At 32.8% G+C, this 19,906-nt stretch overlaps 1 protein-coding gene across 1 annotated transcript in view; it reads right to left on the reverse strand.

Moving 5' to 3' along the window:
• Positions 1-2,302: 2,302 nt before the first annotated feature.
• LOC144840699 (calcitonin receptor-like) overlaps positions 2,303-19,906 on the reverse strand; it is a 62,782-nt gene continuing 45,178 nt past the window's right edge. Inside the window, exons 5-13 of the mRNA XM_078696664.1 lie at positions 19,651-19,751; positions 15,324-15,477; positions 13,704-13,860; positions 8,469-8,596; positions 7,795-7,880; positions 6,083-6,212; positions 5,682-5,723; positions 5,240-5,359; positions 2,303-4,655 (exon numbers count right to left, since the gene is read on the reverse strand). Coding sequence (XP_078552790.1) covers positions 4,653-4,655; positions 5,240-5,359; positions 5,682-5,723; positions 6,083-6,212; positions 7,795-7,880; positions 8,469-8,596; positions 13,704-13,860; positions 15,324-15,477; positions 19,651-19,751 — 921 coding nt within the window. The 3' untranslated portion in view covers positions 2,303-4,652. The remainder of the gene's footprint in view (positions 4,656-5,239; positions 5,360-5,681; positions 5,724-6,082; positions 6,213-7,794; positions 7,881-8,468; positions 8,597-13,703; positions 13,861-15,323; positions 15,478-19,650; positions 19,752-19,906) is intronic.

Consider the following 19,906-nt stretch of genomic DNA (forward strand, 5'->3'; position numbering starts at 1 on the left):
GGTGTTCGGTTCCAATCCAATTATTTGCTTTTCTATAAAACATTAGGATAATTTTGCAAAAAAGGACATAACGGTTATCAGGGAACTTTGAACGCAGTTCCCGTGGATTCAACCGAGAACTAAAGAAATGCATGTGGACAAGCCATAACTGTGTTTTTTTCCAATAATGATTATTGCATTTTGTTTGATTACTTTAACTTTGTTTATATTTAGTTGTCCATCCAATGTTAGTTTCATATTCGACGAAAATGAAGTTGTTATTCATCTCTACAGTATGCATTCTTTTTTCTTATCAAGGTAATTTACTTTATTATTCTTAAGCACACAAAATATTTCGATAAAACAAAGAATATGAATGAATGATAAATCCACAATGTTTGCATTGGAAATTGTTAACGCTTTTACCGGATACCTACCCTCATCAGAGTGGATGGATAAAGACACAGAAAATTTAAATATTGTTTTCTTGTGAAAAAAAACAAACAAAACTTATTTTACTACCATGCTAAATTAAATCTGTCATTTTAAACAAACGGTGCTCTGAAGAATCAGAATGCGTTTCCAGCATGGTCTTTTTTTCAATTGCTGCAAATAGTTTGACAATAAAATAAAAATAAATAAATAGCAAAAATAATGTTTCAGTTATAAAGTGACAAAAACCCCGTTAAATTTAACCAAAAACCCATTGGCTGGGATCCAATTTGACTATTGTTCCATTAAATTACAGTTTGTTTCTAATATATTTTTTTTTCGGCCCAATTTTTGGTCAACAAATTATTTTTTTTCAGGGGGACAATCTTTAATGTTTTATCTTTGTTTGTACACAGTGAACTGTTTGACATGTTACGAATGCACAAATGTAGACGGTATTTTTGATGAAGTAAACTCAAACTGTATTGATAATGTTTCGGGTAGTACAGTTGGTACGGTCGTGTGTGAAGACAGTAAAATATGCGTAGTAAGTGACTAATTTAATATTATTAATTTAATTAAATTAAAAATTAAATCTTTGTAGCTTTCTGTAGTTGGAAATCGATTAACATCATTTAGAAGCAATAGTTCTGAAAGGCTATCATAAGTAAACTATGTTATACATTATGGTATGCACTGTCATGATGACCTGATATGACGTAATGTATATCATTTTGTAGACGGGCCAGGCAACTACATCTAATGGCACGAAACTAATATACAGAAGTTGCATCACGAATGGTGACAAATGTCAAACAGTACAAACTCCAGGTCATGGCGAACAGTTTGTGTGTTTTGACTACTGTGATGAATCTTACTGTAACGACAACAAGTTCAGGAGCATTAACATTCCTAGTAGATAAGAAAACTACCTTGAATCTTTTATATTATTTCACGACTATCTATAATGCACCTCACTATTTGATATTAAAAGACAACTTTACCAGGTCAGAAACTCAACGGGTAAATAGACAAGTCCCGAAAAGCAATTGAAATGACGGATGCCGATCACCTGTATGTTAACAACAGTGAAAACTGAAGTAGATGTTATTATACATTTACGACTTCACAGCCAATCTCGCAATTGTTCTGATATATTATTATTATATATCTGTAATATAACGTTGTCAAATCTTTTAATGTACAACGTACAACTATTTACAATCCAACTAGATAAGTAACATTATTCAAGAAGACCATCTACATTTAAACTGTTAATTAAATAGACCATAAAAGGACCATGCATTCTATACCTATTGAATATGCAAAATAGTTGATTTTAATTGTATTGTTCTAATTGATGAATGAATATAAGATTATTGACATGTTATGATATGTTTTATTTGAGTTTCTTTGCAAGTACTCAGCTACTGAGATAGATTCAGTTCCCTTGTCTTTTCTGCCAACTTACTTAGTGATATTTTTTGTTGTAATGTAGTAATAATAATTTCAATATTACAATTTACCTTTATATCAATTCACCTTTATGAACAGAGTTCACAATTTAACAGTACAAATATTCCTTACGAGATTGTTAGTTTTACGTGTTGTTTACTAATAACTTTAGCCAATTGAATAACTTGTACTTTTTAACTTTTCACTCTATTGTTTGCTCATAATTATACTCTTGATCGGTATCTCATATTTGATATTTGATGATGGCGGAAGCATAGTAGAAGCTCTACCGAAACATGTAAGGTTCAATTTGCTTTGTGTCTGAGCTGCCAAATAAATATTTACTATGATCAGCGTACAAATTGTTGTGATTTTTCTGCGTTGCATAATAAGAAAATATTTAAAATAAAAACAATACTGTGTTTTTTTTTCGACGATTTATTTTGAACTTTGACATTATTTCCATTGACTTCGGACAGAGGAACAATAATGAACAATTAGCACTTCACACACACAACATAGATACTAAAATACTGTACATGTTTACACATTCACTGCACATAAAAGAGAATAATTATATATAAAATACCGTGTATAATAAATAAATTAAAAGTTTACCAAATCGAATTATTTTTAATGTAACGAAAGTACAGATACATAAGATCACAGTCTAGTAGCCTTTGTAGCGCCCTCGTAAAACTATAAATGTAAAATAACAGATTGTTAAATATTATTACAGTTAAATTGTTTTTGTTAGTCAAAGACATTAAAATCGTAATATCATGTGTGTAATACATAGTAGAAACTATATATCATATGAATGTTTAAACATTATCTTTCGTTATAGAATTAATGTTTTAAAATAAAAAGTAATACAAGTGATAATTACTATTTAAGTCCATACAATATTAAGAAACTATCTACATTTATTTCCATAAAAGTTGTATGTGTATTTTCTTTAACTTCAGTGAACGTTGAATAATTTTATAAACATTAAATACGTTATTCTTATTTACAAACTCTGTTTATTATACACCATCATGTATGAACTTGGTAAAGTCTCTAACCCGTCGATACTTGATAACCATGTATTGTCATTCTTACCTAAACTATCTTCCAAGATAATTGCTTAACCTTAGACATCGTCTAAACACACACTTATACCCTCTACATATTGAATAATCTTTGAATAAAAAGTTAAAAGTTGGAATGGATTTCTGAAACTTAACAGTTAGGCCTACTGCTAAAGTTAGAATAAGTCTTAATAGTCTATGGTCCATATCAATTTATACATGCTCTCATAACGTGGTACTGCTGATCTAGTTTTTTATAACATTATCTACTAAAAATATTGGCACAGTCATTAGTATATCATTTTCTTTTTTTTTGCATTTAATTGTATGAACCTCTACAAAAATTGACACGAAACGATAACAACTGCATTTAAAATGTTTCATTATATCGATGGGTTTTTGATAAAGCTCTAATAAATGTACCTAACTTGGATTAACTTCCAGTAATACTCGTTTACCTGATATACTTTACCGACAGTAAAGTATCATCTAAAGCAATAACACTCGATTTTATGTTACAAGAAATCTGCTAATAATTGGCACAACGATAATTTGGCCACATATATTTCGGTCACACAGCACCAGAGTATGTACAGTTAGCACCACAAATATACAACTGATTTGGTACATAAACTTTATATACACGTATGTACAACATTTTACATGAATACAACAACGCGTTTATATAATGACGACATTTTGTACGCGCGCGTTGACGCTGTTTTCTTTCGGTGGGTGAATAAATTAGCCTTTATAAATTCCTAATTACATACATGTCGGTTTCGATTTATACATAATACACTGTTGCAATGTACAATACATATAGTGCGCTTAATGTAAACTTAAATTGTCTGAAAGAAAATGTAATATGTTACCACTCCTAGATGCCACTTCCATCTTCCTCTTTAAACATACGTTGTTGATGATTTAGTCTGAAATATAGAAATACGTTTATTTCGGTATCTTTGGCTGTTATGAACATTTGTATAAATTGTTGATAGATGATTGAACAAGACAGGAAAAGTTAACACATGAACAAGTTTTATAAAAATACAAATATTTCAGATTGTGTAGAATAATAATGTATGTACAATTAAAACATAAAATGTGGTTAAAATGTGATTATTGGTCAATATTAATTAGTATAAAATATGAATAAATACACATGTAAATGATTTTTATATATTGTGTTAGTATGCAATAGATAATATATAATAATATTCTTACTTTACTTTCTTTAAAACAAGGTCGTTTTAAATTTTGTTTTAACTTAACTATTAAAGTTCGAAGTTGACGTGCGCGTACAAATCGTTGAAATGCAATGGTATGCAAATTGTGAACGCGCGTGTATCACATTGGTGCCATTAAATGATTGTAAAATAAATAAATGTTTTCAAAAGGCATTGCTTTTGCCAATATGCAAATAAAAATAAAATTTCGTTCTTCCTTTAAAAACAAATATAGCCTACTATTTCATTTTCTTTTGAAAGTCTATAATTCAAAGAGTGGTCAAATATAGGCCAGCAAATAATCTAACCTTAAAAATAATTGTCATATCAAAACCACTAGTAAAATCATTTAATTTTCGTTTGACGTTTTCAAACCAACCAGGTTTAAAACAAGACGGTATATCTACTCACATTAGTCTTGTTGAACTGTTAGTATGATGAAGAGAACGGGACGGGACATGATACACAATGCAAAACAACAAAATCACTAAAAGTACATAACACAAGACACTATTATTATAACAGTCGAGTTAGAGATAAGAATAATGTATGAAATGTATAAACAAATAACCAAGTGACTTAATATATACAGTATATACAGTTAGACCATGGAACTAAATATTCCTCCGCGGTAAAACTGTTGACCATTTTCGTATTCATTATATTATACATTATACATTATATGGCAGTACCATGCAAATGTTGGTAATAGTTAAAAATATAATGTATGTTTGTGTGTTTAGGCTAATATGTTGTTCGTGAAATATTGTTGTTTACAATTATTTACATCTTCATATCATATAAACAGGTATATTTAAGAACAGCGCCACCAAACGTAAACGGTCGTAATACACACATTCTGTACGCATGCGTCAAACTGTGTGTCTTTTTCAACCAATTAGGTTTCTTAGTTTATACATTCGGACAAATATTATTGTTCTCGTTATTATCAATGACTTCTTTTTCGTTTGATTGTACACTTTGTTCTTTCAAAGCCTCGGAATGTTCGGGCCAGAATGGGTTATCTATAGAGTTCGCTGTTTTCTTACGATAAGACATAGGAAGCACTACCTCAGAGCTTGTGGCGACCATGAATGAAGCAGGGCTGCTAGCTTGCATGCGACGTCCAGGTCCTCTCGTCTTTTTCATTAAATTTATTCTCTTTAGTTTTCTTTTGATCGTCATTTGAACCTTTAACAAATAAATAATTATTTTAGAAGAATTGTAATTGAAATAATTAAAACAAAATAATTATGGAAAAAATGTAGACATTAGCACAATAACAAACCATCATGCCCAAAACAGAACATTTGGAAAACAAATCGTGGAAAGCGTAATAAATGACGGAAAACGTTTCAAGAGAGTATATATACAGTGCATGTTAAAAAACTATATTCGAAATCCGTGGGGATCGTACTCCGGTGTGCTGATATGGTGGGTAGACGCTGCACTTATGCCTGCCGTGGGTACGTAGATGGCCTTATCCAAAGGGTCTCAGTGTCCATGTACTTACCTCTGTATTTAAGAAACAGTAGATTACAGCAACAAACATCCCCTGTAAGTAATAAAAAAATACCGGTACTCTATTGCATTTTACGGCTTGTTGTCTAATAAATTATGTGATGGTGCTACAGGTAGCTCTACTTTTCGTTGTGCTTATTTAAATAAATTACAGAATTAATCACGTGATGCATTATCGGTATACTGTAAATATGTTTCAAAATCAGTACCAATGTTCATTGCCGGTACCGGTGGATAAGAGTATATTATATATTTGTTAATTAACAGGTCATCATTGTTTTGATTAAATTTGTCTAAATTAAGTTAAATCGCTGTCATTATGATATAATTTAACGGCACAATATTTTTTACGCACATGCCGTTGCGTTTCACTAAAATCAATAGGCCTATTACCTGAGTCGAAATAACAACTGCGAATACAAAATGGTAGGTGTGGTTTTCGTCACCAGGATATTGCCAGAATGACAACGTAAGTGCCACGCCAAGAAGTGGTAGAAGAACAACGGTCGCCTTTACAGCTTTTCTGAAAATAATCATTATAGTGAAATCAGTAAAATAACAAGTATCAAACAAACATGTATTAAGTTCCCTAGACGTGTAGGCCTAGTCACTAGGCTGTAGTGGTTAACCCATGCGAGAACAAACCAAAACCATTGCGTCAGTTAAATATTCTAAACCAGTATTCTGACCAGGAGGTTGCTGAAAGCTTGGTTTCCACTTGGACGCAGCAGAGGTTCGCTTTGCTCGCGTACCATCTAGGGCGTGCCCACAGATGGACGTTCTCGAATTTCAGCGTAAAAAAATGGCAATTTCATATGTACGTACTGCAGGACTATAATACATTGTCGTTTACAGAAACGAATAAATAGACACGATCGATTTATGCAGTCAACTAAAATTTGCACCCTGTGAATTACTTCTACTAATTTTTGATTTTTTGACTCATTTAAACAAACCCAATTTGTGTTTTGTATGTAACATTAAGGTTGAGGGAAGGTACAAAGAGGAACAATTTTTAAATAATTATATTCTTTATCCACGCAGCAACGAAATATTTTTTTCATGTTTTATAGGCCTATAAATAATATACCACTTAATACAGTAAAACAAAACATTTGCGATTTAATACTTTGTTAAAACTGTCACTGTCATAGTCGATTGAAATAGTAAAGTACATGTGACGATACACCACTACGACGTTTATATTTTTTGTAATTATTAATTAATACAAACGTTGAGAAGCAACTGTCATTAATATATTTTTTATTTGTATATTATGTGTTTATAATCTAACAGTAGGGCCACCCACACTAACATTAATACATTTTATTTGTATATGTTTAAATTAGGCCTATATCAACAGTAACAACACTCACAGTAAGAAATTTGCGATTCAAATGGCGACCAAAAAAGTGGTTAATATGAATTTACAGTATTTTATAGTATTGCAATACTATATCTTAAGGTTTTTAAGTTTAGTCTCTAAGGGCCCATACATTTACCTACTTGTGTTAAACCAAATAATTTTGAATTTTCCATTCATCGCAAATCCTAAATTTGTGTAAACGTATATTAAATCTATCAAAATAGTATTTTTTTAAAGAAAAGAATGATGCTGTACTCGAGCTGTTCAACCGGTTTTCTGCCATTAAAAACAATTATCGTAGGAGGAGATAGGAAAATGCGAAGCATCCTCGTATTATTGTGTGCGGGTATTTTTCAAGATGGACATCCATTAGACAGTTTATACCACGATCGGGGATTTGGGGCAAATCTTTGAACCTAAATTCGTTTTAATCGTCAATAACTAATTATCGAACTCAATTTAATTAGTAAACAGGGTTACATCAGGTGATTAAACTCAGTACCGAAAGTACGAACCAACCATATATACCATCGAGTAAACATTCTATAAATAACGCGCGATTTACCGAATGTTGCCCTTACGTAAAGGCTAAAGGTTTGTACGAACTCTTTCGTACAAACAACGCAACTCTCGTTATATGAGTATACTGAATACTAACAGGAACGAGAGAAAATAATTGTTTTATAAACAAATACAAAATTAATTTTTAAATTAATCAATGAATCATTCATTATGTTACCTGACTTGATTGGTTTCCACAGCATGGCTTGCACGTAATTTGGTAATCAAAATCCTTATAATATTGATAAGAATGATCATATTAAGCTTTAAAAAAGATAGAAAAATATTGGCATTACGTTGAAATTACAAAATAATCCTCTAAATAATCTCACAGTATCACATGGGATGAATATTGCTGCCAAACACAACGATACTGCAAGATTTTGATATTAAGACATAGCACTCAATTCATCATTCGGTACACACATTATGTGAAACACAATGAGTTGCTAAATAACGGAATTTGCCTATGACACTGGACAAAAATATTGTTATGGAAATACAGCACTAAGAATCCCAGAGGCTATTCTTGAAGTAGAGGCTTGTGTATGTGATGGCACTAGTTACAATCCGTTATGCGTGATTAATATTAATGACGTAATACATAATAGAAAGGCAATTTGTAACACGTCGTTCACTGCCAGTACGTACAAATCCGGTATGCATCATGCTATTTTACCAAGCCAGAAATGTACGAAAACATTTAGCTGATTGTAATAAAAAGCTGAACTTAATACAACTGTTCAGATCGAACTGCAACTAAATATAGCAATGCATTTTATTGTTTATTCGCAAATCTCTTTGTTTTACAAATTAATAAAGAAAGCCAAAATGTTTATTTAAATTACTTACTAAAAATGCTACAAATTGCGGCACACTTAAAATGAGTAGAAAGTTTGATTCAACGTAGTTATTCCAGCAACCGTCGAAGTTTACTGACATCAATACAGCCCAGATAACCACAAACACAATAGGATATCCTAAAAAAACAATGGTATTACTATAGTAATTATATTTATTAACGAGCCCTGGCTACCATGTTGGTATCAGTCGCATCGTTATATCGATGCTGCTGCAGTGGTATTACATAATCGTACCATGACCGGATGTGCATCTACTGTAGTTGGGGGAGAGAGCTTACATTTTGTGTGTTGTGGTCAGTTCCGTTCAGTTTCTCTGAGCGCTTATGTCGAAACAATTGAGTTTCGTGTCGACATAAGCGCACCTTTACTTGTCGTGTCAGTTTGTCTGTTTCACATGTTTTTGCAGATACATTTTATTATTATTTATCCCATAAATGATAAATAGTTTTCAGTTCATTCCAGAATTATTATTATATAGGATATGATATTATACTATTATTTTACGCTAACGGTTCGGCCTATTTTATTGTTTGTTTTGTTTTGTTTGTTTTTGGTTAGTATTCTGAAGTATTGTGACATCTTTTAAAAATAATATCAACGATATAAGTCATAAAATCGTCTAGCTGTCTGTATGCGATGTACGTTTCCATTAAAATCAAAGTGTTATAATGTTGCCATTCTTTTAGTTTGATTATTTCTGCTATACACTTGACTTTGACAAGTAAATTAATGTATCTTGAGTGTGTTGGTAATGTCATATTTCCATATAATATACAAACAAAACTGTATTTTGTTAACGTAATAACACATAACGAAAACACACTTTCGAGTCGTGTGTCGGTAAAACAACGGACATACAACAATTGACGCCCATACAATTGAAAAAGTACAAAGAATAAGTAAATCTGCCAAAAAGATAATAGGAAACGATATTAAGAAATCAGATGAAGTTGTTAACAACGCACTTACAAATAAACTTAAAGTTATTATGTCAGATGTTAGCCACCCCCTTAACCAGTACATTACGTTAAGCCGGTCTGGGCGCATTACATATCCTCGCTGGAACACTGAACGCCTACGTAGATCCTTTCTCCCATCTGCTATGAGGCATTTTAATTTAAGGTGGAAACGATAACTGCAACAAGTATTTTAAATCTGTATTTTTTAAACCTGCCATGAGGCATTTTAATTTAAGGTGGAAACGATAACTGCAATAAGTATTTTAAATCTGTATTTTTTAAATCTGCATTTTTAACTCAATTTGTACTTTTTGTGTCCTCTTTTAACTTTTTTATAACATCTTGTTCTCTGTTTATGTGATTTTATTCTTTTTTACTGTTTGTGCGACAATGTTTTTAGACAATTTTAATGTGTGTACTTTCAGCCAAAGTTTCAAGCCATTTATGAGTTTGACAATAAAGTTTATTGAATTGAATTGAATTGAATTGAAAACATGATTATTTGTACGCATGTCATCGGTCGGTTTATTGTGATGTCGACATTAAACTGAATATAAGGTGTAGGTGTTGTAGGCTATCAATCCGTAAAATAAATTATTGATGAACATAATCCATCAGGTGAGATTCTAAGATAATGATAGTCCGGATATCATACCATTGGGTTCATGTACTCATATAGTCATCTCTGCTAAGTCGATGTATAATAGATTTACGCTTGTCTAGAGATGAAATAAGAATTTCACGTGTGATAATCCTACCTAGGTTAATGTCTCTTCTTCACTGTTTCAACCTGTCTTCACATGAAGCAAACTACCGCTGCACCAACTGTCTTATTTTTATATTATTATCATTTTATTTATTTTTTGCTGCCTTTGTCTGCTGTGAAACTGACGTCGCAACATTAATACAACGCGATTTACCAGTGTAATATATGCAACAAAGGAATGCTATGTGCAATTGAGTTTGTAGGGCCTATATAAAAACCCTTGATCCGCCACTGCTGCTGCTGGGGACTATTTTAATTTTCTTTCTGTTGGTATCTTAGAACCGCATGCAATTCATGCAAGAGGCCCACATATCCTTTAGATAAAAATCGTATCCTGTAGATAATAAATCAGATTTGTATCTACAGGATTGTTAGGCCCACTACAAAATAGTAATCAGTAGATCATTCATCGCTTTGTATAAGAATCTCGCGTATGACGTGAGCACCGATATTTTAAAATCAGCTCTACGAAAACGTGTATTATGTTTATTTTTAAGTATTCAACACTATAACTACCTTAATCGTGTTTGAATAACTTAACAGCAAGCCACTGTAATTTTCGTTCCGATTTTGTGTAAAACAGGACAAATTTACATAAAATACATGCAATTTAACGTATACAATAATATGTTTCTATTTAATGCTAAGCCTAAATACACCTTATTTATTTTGATTTCAACCCGTAACCCAAGATGTTAACAGGGACTTATCACAAAGTAACCGATTTAATATTGATCATGTTATTCTTAAGTCATTTATATTTATAATGGTAAAGGGTTAGATTATCAGAGAGCTTCTTTACTCTATGAGATCACAAATATTATCGTATAAATGTTCTAGTAAAGTAGCAACATAATAGATATCGTTGATCCTGTTATGCTCAAGGCGTATTACATTATAGGCGCTGGTGGAAATAAATAAAGAGCTTGTATTATTATGGATGTATTTGGCTAGACATGAGTTTAGAGAGCACTAGGCGGATTACCGAAACACATCTTCTGGCAATGGATCATTAAATTCATACCTTGAAGCGTACAAATCAGAATCAGTGACATTTCGAAAAGTTGTAAATGTATTACGATTAAGTTGTCGTGTGGACAAACACTAGTTTATATCAATATTACTTCTGTAAAATAAATGTGGTTTTTAGTACAACGTAATAACAAAACAGGAGGCATGAAACGCGACGCAACGAAATACCGTCGTCTTCGCCAATCATATCCGAATTGTCGTCATTTGTAATTTGCTTAAGTTGCGCGCGTGTAAGTTTACTTCCGCCGCGTTGTACACTAGTGGGAACCAAGCGTTGGTCAAATACATTGGAAGCCCTCCTTTATGAGATCCCTCTTCAAGGAACACTCCTATTAAAAGGACATTACAACCAGTCCCTGTTTGCTGAATAATGTATTGGGCCGGTCCCAACGGGTTCCCACTGATGTTCTACTATTGCTTAATTTTGAGATCTAAAAACGTACGTATTTAAAATTCCTGGCTGTTTATTTCCACCATTTATTTTTTTTTATTCACACTTCCGCCCTCTTGGATTTAATTTTCATAAATTTTCATAAAAATGTTAAGTTACAAAGTATTAAAAAATTAAGCTTAAAAAAGAAACACGATAGTTGTAAAATTCTTTATTTTTATAATCTCTATTCGATTTCGAATCGTCTTCTAAAAATACTCATTCAAAGCGACGACAATTGTATTACCAATCATATAAAGATCATTAAAAAAATAAGCTCTTCTTATATTTCGAAACTGTACGTTCCTGTGAGGCATTACGTCACAAAACTCTTTACGTTTGTCAGCTAAAACTGTGCAATCTATTAGATGTCAACATTCAATGCGTTTCTTTTGTATGGAGTTTATTCTCGGCTCTATACAGAAACCTTTATTTTTTAATTGTAAAAAATTAGTGGTTATTTTATTCTTGGCAAACCTCGGGGTATAATCGGCAAACCTCGGGGTATAATCGGATTGAAAGAGCCAAGCACACGAGGTCGATGAGTTTACGACCTTTTAACAACCTTACTTAAACTGTACACTTGACAGTTATTGATACAAAATGACCGTTTTTGTTACATTTTTGTTAAATGCATCGATTTTAAGTAAATCGAGAAAATTATTGTTGCCGGAACTAAGTACTGGTGTTGCCAAGACTTTCCGGTGAAACGATAATCATCGGATATCGTATTTTATTAAAATGCACATTATCATATTTTACATTAAGGATTTGCGATATTTATTTATCCCTTTTTCTAATTCTGTAAACCGAATTGTGACTTACTACAGTATAAAGTACAACTTTTAGTGTTACTATAACCCCATATTACTCTCGGTACAAAAGTGTGACTATTTACTATGAAGTACAACTTTAAGTACGACTGCGAAGAGCAACTTTAAATGTGACTTACACTATTCTACTATGAAGTACAACGTAAGTATGACTACGAAAGAGCAACTTTAAATGTGACTTACCTCAACCTACTATAAAGTACAACTTTAAGTGTGACTACGAAAAGCAACTTTAAATGTGACTTACCCCAACCTACTATAAAGTACAACGTAAGTATGACTACGAAGAGCAACTTTAAATGTGACTTACCCCAACCTACTATAAAGTACAACGTAAGTATGACTACGAAGAGCAACTTTAAATGTGACTTACCCAAACCTACTATAAAGTACAACGTAAGTATGACTACGAAGATCAACTTTAAATGTGACTTACCCCAACCTACTATGAAGTACAACTTTAAGTGTGACTACGAAGATCAACTTTAAATGTGACTTACCCCAACCTATTATGAAGTACAACTTTAAGTGTGACTACGAAGAGCAACTTTAAATGTGACTTACCCCAACCTACTATGAAGTACAACTTTAAGTGTGACTACGAAGAGCAACTTTAAATGTGACTTACCCCAACCTACTATGAAGTACAACTTTAAGTGTGACTACGAAGAGCAACTTTAAATGTGACTTACCCCAACCTACCATGAAGTACAACTTTAAGTGTGACTACGAAGAGCAACTTTAAATGTGACCTACCCCAACCTACTATGAAGTACAACTTTAAGTGTGACTACGAAGAGCAACTTTAAATGTGACTTACCCCAACCTACCATGAAGTACAACTTTAAGTGTGACTACGAAGAGCAACTTTAAATGTGACTTACCCCAACCTACCATGAAGTACAACTTTAAGTGTGACTACGAAGAGCAACTTTAAATGTGACTTACCCCAACCTACTATGAAGTACAACTTTAAGTGTGACTACGAAGAGCAACTTTAAATGTGACTTACCCCAACCTATTATGAAGTACAACTTTAAGTGTGACTACGAAGAGCAACTTTAAATGTGACTTACCCCAACCTACCATGAAGTACAACTTTAAGTGTGACTACGAAGAGCAACTTTAAATGTGACTTACCCCAACCTACTATGAAGTACAACTTTAAGTGTGACTACGAAGAGCAACTTTAAATGTGACTTACCCCAACCTACTATGAAGTACAACTTTAAGTTTGACTTTGTGCTGAAAACTGCAATAGCGATTCGACTTGTTAGAAACACGCCCTCATTCAACATCCAAAATATGTTGACCATGCCAAAATACTGAGCCAAAATCAACGTCAGTCGACAAACCACAGGCTGAGAAAATAAATTGATTTATATGCATAGATTAGATATAGAGATTATCTTTTTCTAATGAAACCGTTCACGATAATTACTTTTTTAAAAAAGGGTGATTTTTTTTAAGTCCGATATCTTATAAAATAATCTATATTCAGTAGTGGAGAATATTGTAACGATTGCCAGTTCCATTCAATGAATTGAGTTGAATGTCGAATAATGGAATAATCAATCTCTTAAAATTTGAGCAACAAATGTTATAACTCACCTACTTTCCCAAAATGAAATTTTTTCAATTAATAATCGGTTTCTTTTCACAAAAAAAATGTGTCGCTTCCATTTTGAACCAGATTTCAAATGCTAGGCCACACAAAAAAAACGACGCTTGGATTGTTAGTGGTGGAGAATAACAATTATTTGTGTCGGCCTATCCCATGACACAGACTCTCAATGTTTTACAACGAGAACGCCGTTGAATTGAAATGATACGAAATTAACCAATATAAAGTGACAAATTCTACTACATTAGTAAATAAATGTGTTTAACCGGGTTTATATATTATAATCCGTGAGACGCGAATTGACTTGATATTACTTTCTCAAACATCAGGTAGTAAAATGGAGAATTATAACCCTCGAATTTAACTACACATACACAATATACGTTATAGCACCATTTATAGATTCAGACGTCGTTTCTCATAATTTAAACCCATGATAATTTAACCGCTATTATTCTCGTCTGCACAATGTTTATTCGTTATTTTCAGTATCTGTAAATATGATTTATTGTATCGCTTTATGCTGATAAGTCATATAACGTTACCATATTAGGTATGTTCTACTAAACCCTCCTCATTTAAACATTCATCCATTTAGTCGTATTAATTGACTTGATCACGTGATCACTTTAAAGTCACATAAACTGCTTCAAACTGTTTGAATATATGTAGGCTTCAACAGAGTCAACTACAGTCATCTCGTAAAATACAATTCCAAGCGTCAAAATGGAGAAACAATTTGATATTAATGGTGATTTCCACGCCGCGCAGGATATCTATTCTACGACACTATCGCTCCACGTCAATCCCATGTACATCATTCGAGCGGGTACAAAACAATACATAATAGGCCTACTTGATTCACTACTAATAAAACTTAGCAATATAAATGCTTTCTACGCATTTAAAAGGATTGCAAAGCAGTTATGGTACTAAATTTTACTTGCGCATTGCGTTTGTTTAACGATACGTCCATGATACTCAATGTAGATACAAATAAAAGTAAGCTAAATTAAATTGAGTAATGAACCCACAAAAGATAGGAAATAGCTATACTAACAGACAATGTCAATTGATTTTCAGGATATGTCAAAAAAGCATTATTAAAATCTCGAGTTATCTGTATCTTCAATATGGCCAAAATAGTGAATAGCACGCCCTCTATCAGTTTTTTAGCCAAATAATTCTAGTTATACTTACGGTTTGAAGGATTGACGGAGATGGTGGTGTTCCAGTGTAGTCAAAGTAGTCGTCATTTGCCGTAGAATAAAATACTAAAATAAAGACGATGTACTTCAATGCAAACGAGACGAACAGGTTCTTGTGGATTGCCACGCGAGTGCACTGGAGAGACCTAAAAAACATAACCATAGCAAAATTGTATAGAAGGTATTTGGAAACTAATAATGGGGGTGGGGGAGGGACCTCTTTAACTATAATTCCAAGTACTATAACACATTTCATGATACAAAGTCACATGTTTACTCAATAGCTACGCGCTTCTGTGCTAGCTAAATCAGCGGTATCATTTTAAAAGAGTTTGGGTACTACATCCAACTTAATTATGCCATAATTTGTATCAATTCATTCTGAATAATTCATTCAATCAGCAGGCGTATTTCCAGACTTTGTTTCTTTTTATTATACAGTGTCATGTATCATAATATGTTAAGTGTTTAGGCTTATAGCCCATGATACAGGCGCCATGCGATGCATATATGACACTGCATTGTACGTACAACCTTATAGTTGCTACGAGATGTATTTCTGTTCCGAGAAGAGGCCACAACGGTCCACAATCTAAATTTTCTTTGACTTTGTTATAGTTTTGAAATGGCCCACCCGCAAAAACAAATACTTATTAGCCTTTGCTCTAAATTCACTGTTATGTGTTTGCAGTTATATCTGTGGGCGTATTCACTTTTCACACAATAGACATGTATGTATTTTTTGTAATGTTCTCTCAGTAAATACAATACATGAAATATATTGACTTCAGTGAAATGCTTATTGTTAAGGAAAAACACATTTAAGTGAGATATTCGGTAGGCCTATTATTACTATAAATCATTTTCAATAATAAGGTACAGTATGAAGTTTTAATTCTGTTATATGTAATGAATACCGTGATATCTTTGTAATCGCGTCATGAAAATCCTAGTATATAGATGTTGACACTTTTGCTGCCCAGTCCGACGCGATCATTCAGTAATAGTTGCACGTCAAGCAGGACATAAATTACACCTATGCTGCAATAAGTTGTGCTCTGATGAACACAGTAATGAGCATTAGAGCTTTTTTCTTGATTGCTGTGATATTTCAAGCTTATACGAATCAAAACAGGGAGGAAATTGCGTGTAGCGTAAACATATATTTCATATTTCTAAATGAAGTTGTAAAATATATTTAAATTTAATCAAATTTATCTTGGAGTTACGCCGTTGTTGAACTTACTAAAGAAAAATCCTCGAATAGAAACAATCACATAAAAAATGCACACGCCTATGGAGTTAATAGCACGCATATTTAAAGCAACTTGGACGCAACGAAGGCACAACGCAAGCGAATTGACCAATGGCAAGCGACAGTTCGGATAATTCACCGTTTGTGATTGGTCGAATTGCTTACATTTCAGCGTTGCGTCATAACGGTAACCAAAAGCTCGGTTCCTTCGCATTGCAACAACATCTACCGTCCCGATGCAATAGCTCAATATTATCGATCGACGGTTAGATTTCGTTTTTCCGTAAATCGGTTTGTCGGATGAAAACTCCAGGTTTAGGACTAGTAGCCTAGATAATTTGAGTTCGGAGGTTGTTTATGATATTTCCAGTGACTAGTTCGACTGGACTGATGGTCGCTTAACTTCGATTCTTGCACTTAATTGGTACCGTGGGCTAATTTCCTTGCCTCTATATAAGGAACCTAGTAAAAACAGTTACTTCATGTTAATTTATTGTAATCATTAGTTTGTGTTTCTTCATTCGTTGTCATTTTTATTTATTTTAGGTGCATCCGACGACTATCGACACAATAAGTATATGTTATTTTTGATAACTGAATATGGTTATAACGTTTTATTATTCATATTGCATTTAAGCAGAAAGTCTGTTATGCGATACCATTAGATGATATTAGATATTACCGAGCGTCTGGGTACGAGGTATTAAAAACATTATTATTACATTTCCAAAAGCATATCATAGCATACTAGCTTATGTATTGATTGTTATTATCCATTGTTTAATTAAGCGGTCTATAAATAGAGAGAACAAAAGAAGCATCTTTCAATATTCAAAATATTTTTTTTCAAGCATAAGAGAAATATAAAGAGTATATATGCTCAGTGTGTACATGTAGTCAACAATATATCACAAATGCTTAAGATGATAATTTGTAATAGAAAAATAAAAAATGAGAAATGTATGTTTCATTATTATCTATATATCCACAGTGGAATTATTGTCGCAAAGCAATGTGATTTAAGGACTTAAAATCGGTTCAAACAAATAGAAGTTCTATCTGCAAAGAATTGTTTAAAAATAGCTCCGACTCCGTCTAATCGCGTAATTATCGTTATCGTCTACATTGGAATAACGGATATATGTTGCTTAGTAATTTACTTCATTTGTATTATGTCCGATTACTTATGTGTAATGATTGCTACTCAAACTACACAAATCAAGCATTGCTTATGGTTTCAGGATTGTATACATTATGATTGTTTTATTACATAATAATAAAAAAAATAATCAAATCGGGGCTTTACAGAAGCTCGTCTGATCCCATGAGATTCTGCGCGTATTTCAACTATAGACTGATCGAAATGATGTAGATAAATAATTATAGTGAGTGGCTTTAATAATGGTGAGGAGTGTGATAAACGAGTACGGATGGATATACTAATGAGGATTATGCTAATGATGTCGATAATTTTGGTAGATAAAATTATTCTATAAAACTAGGTATGATAATGGCGGGAATGGCGTTAGTGATGATTTTGCTGTTAACAATGTTGTTAATGATGATTATTTTTGGAGGTCGTTAATTATGTAGAAATTAAACAAAAATAATGCCTACAATATGAAAGACGAAGGTGATAGATAGCGTTACTAGTATTACGTGGTTATGAGGGTACTGATGTTATGAGGAGGATAGCAACACCGTAACAAGTGTGAGAAAGTGAGTGTCATTTATTGGTTTTGCTGTAAATAGTACACTTGTATGCAAATTGCTTTCACGGTTGACGCATTCTTCTTGCATGCAATAATATTCTATGCAGCAGATCTACAATTTACAATGAAACCTAAATGCCGATATGAATTGATAATTCTCGTCGTTACGTGTTCAGAAGATAATTTATATCGTAGTTGTAATGTACGACACGGTTTGGTATGCCGTGTGTTGTTATGCAAATGAGTTTGCGCAAGTGTTAGTTGTGGTAGTTGACGTGTGTGGCTTCCCAGAATAAAGATGTTTTAAACAGATAGTTTGTCTTCGTTGATTCTTGTATGGACGTGTTAACGGAGGCTGAGATGAGATTGTGTGGTACAGTAAGTAAAACTAAACCTGTATAATATTGTTAACTGTATTTATGCCAGATACAAAGCAGTATACTATTGTATAAATGTAATGTACTCGCACTAGTCGACGTCACTGATTTGGCTTTAAACAAGCAGGTCAGCTGTGTGAACTGCAGCAGTAAGTTGTGCCTGTCATTATGTGTGTACGAGTGAGCGATCGCTGGCCCCAATAGTACTATGAAGTTATGAAGCGTTAATCATAATGATTAAAACAATGAAAACAAACAATTATTTATAAACTCAAGACGGGTTTAGTTTGGAATTTAACATGCAGAATTCGTACTCTTAGACTTGGATCCCACTCCGATGACGCAACGGAAATATACGCGCAACGCAAGTAATTTGACCAATCAAAAGGATATTTCCGAATATCCGTCGCCTATTTATAGACAAATTGAATGATCTATAGCGTTTGTAATTAAAGGAGATCGATCTTCTGCCGGATTTAAATGAATCTTCCAGATTAAAGCTAGATTAAAACCAAGCCCAGAAAAAATATTTAAAACATATACTTAAGTGTGTGGCCGAGCGGTTAAAATCGGTTTTTAAATGGTGGAACCGTATCACCATAATAATGATTCTGGTGGTAGCTACAATTTACCGAATTAAGACTATAAACCGCTTGTACACAGAATGATTGTGTGCACTTTAAAACGACTAGTAACAGACAAGTAAGGGGTTACTTTATTGTGCTATTTCACATGGAAATGGGAGAGAGTTGGTTGCACTGATAATGACGTAATCCTTAAGAAAGAAGCATGTTAAAAAGTGCAAGTCTAGTCTACGTATGTGGCCATTTTATGTAAATTAATACTTTTTTTAAAATAGTTATAACTCAATGTGGTATTATTAAGTAACACTGATTTTGTCGAACTACCGAATAACATGTACTTTGACTTGGTGCGAAGGTGATTTTGAATTATGTTAAATTCGTAAATACTTACTTGAAATAGTAAAAGATGAAAAGCGAAATGACGAGCAGGAACAGAGATATACAGCAGAACGACATATATATTATTGACAGAATACGAGCAGGTTGGTAACTCTGAAGCATAAAAAAGGAATTGTAATAGTTAATGTTTTATTTGATACGTGCATTAGTTTAAAAAAAAAGACAGATCTGAAGGCAGAACACTAAATTGAATAAGACTGAACATTATGTTTAAAAGAAGTATTTTTGTAAAGAGGAATATGTATGTG

The sequence above is a fragment of the Antedon bifida genome, chromosome 4, assembly GCF_963402885.1.
Source record: "Antedon bifida chromosome 4, ecAntBifi1.1, whole genome shotgun sequence".
Taxonomy (NCBI): Eukaryota; Metazoa; Echinodermata; class Crinoidea; order Comatulida; family Antedonidae; genus Antedon; species Antedon bifida.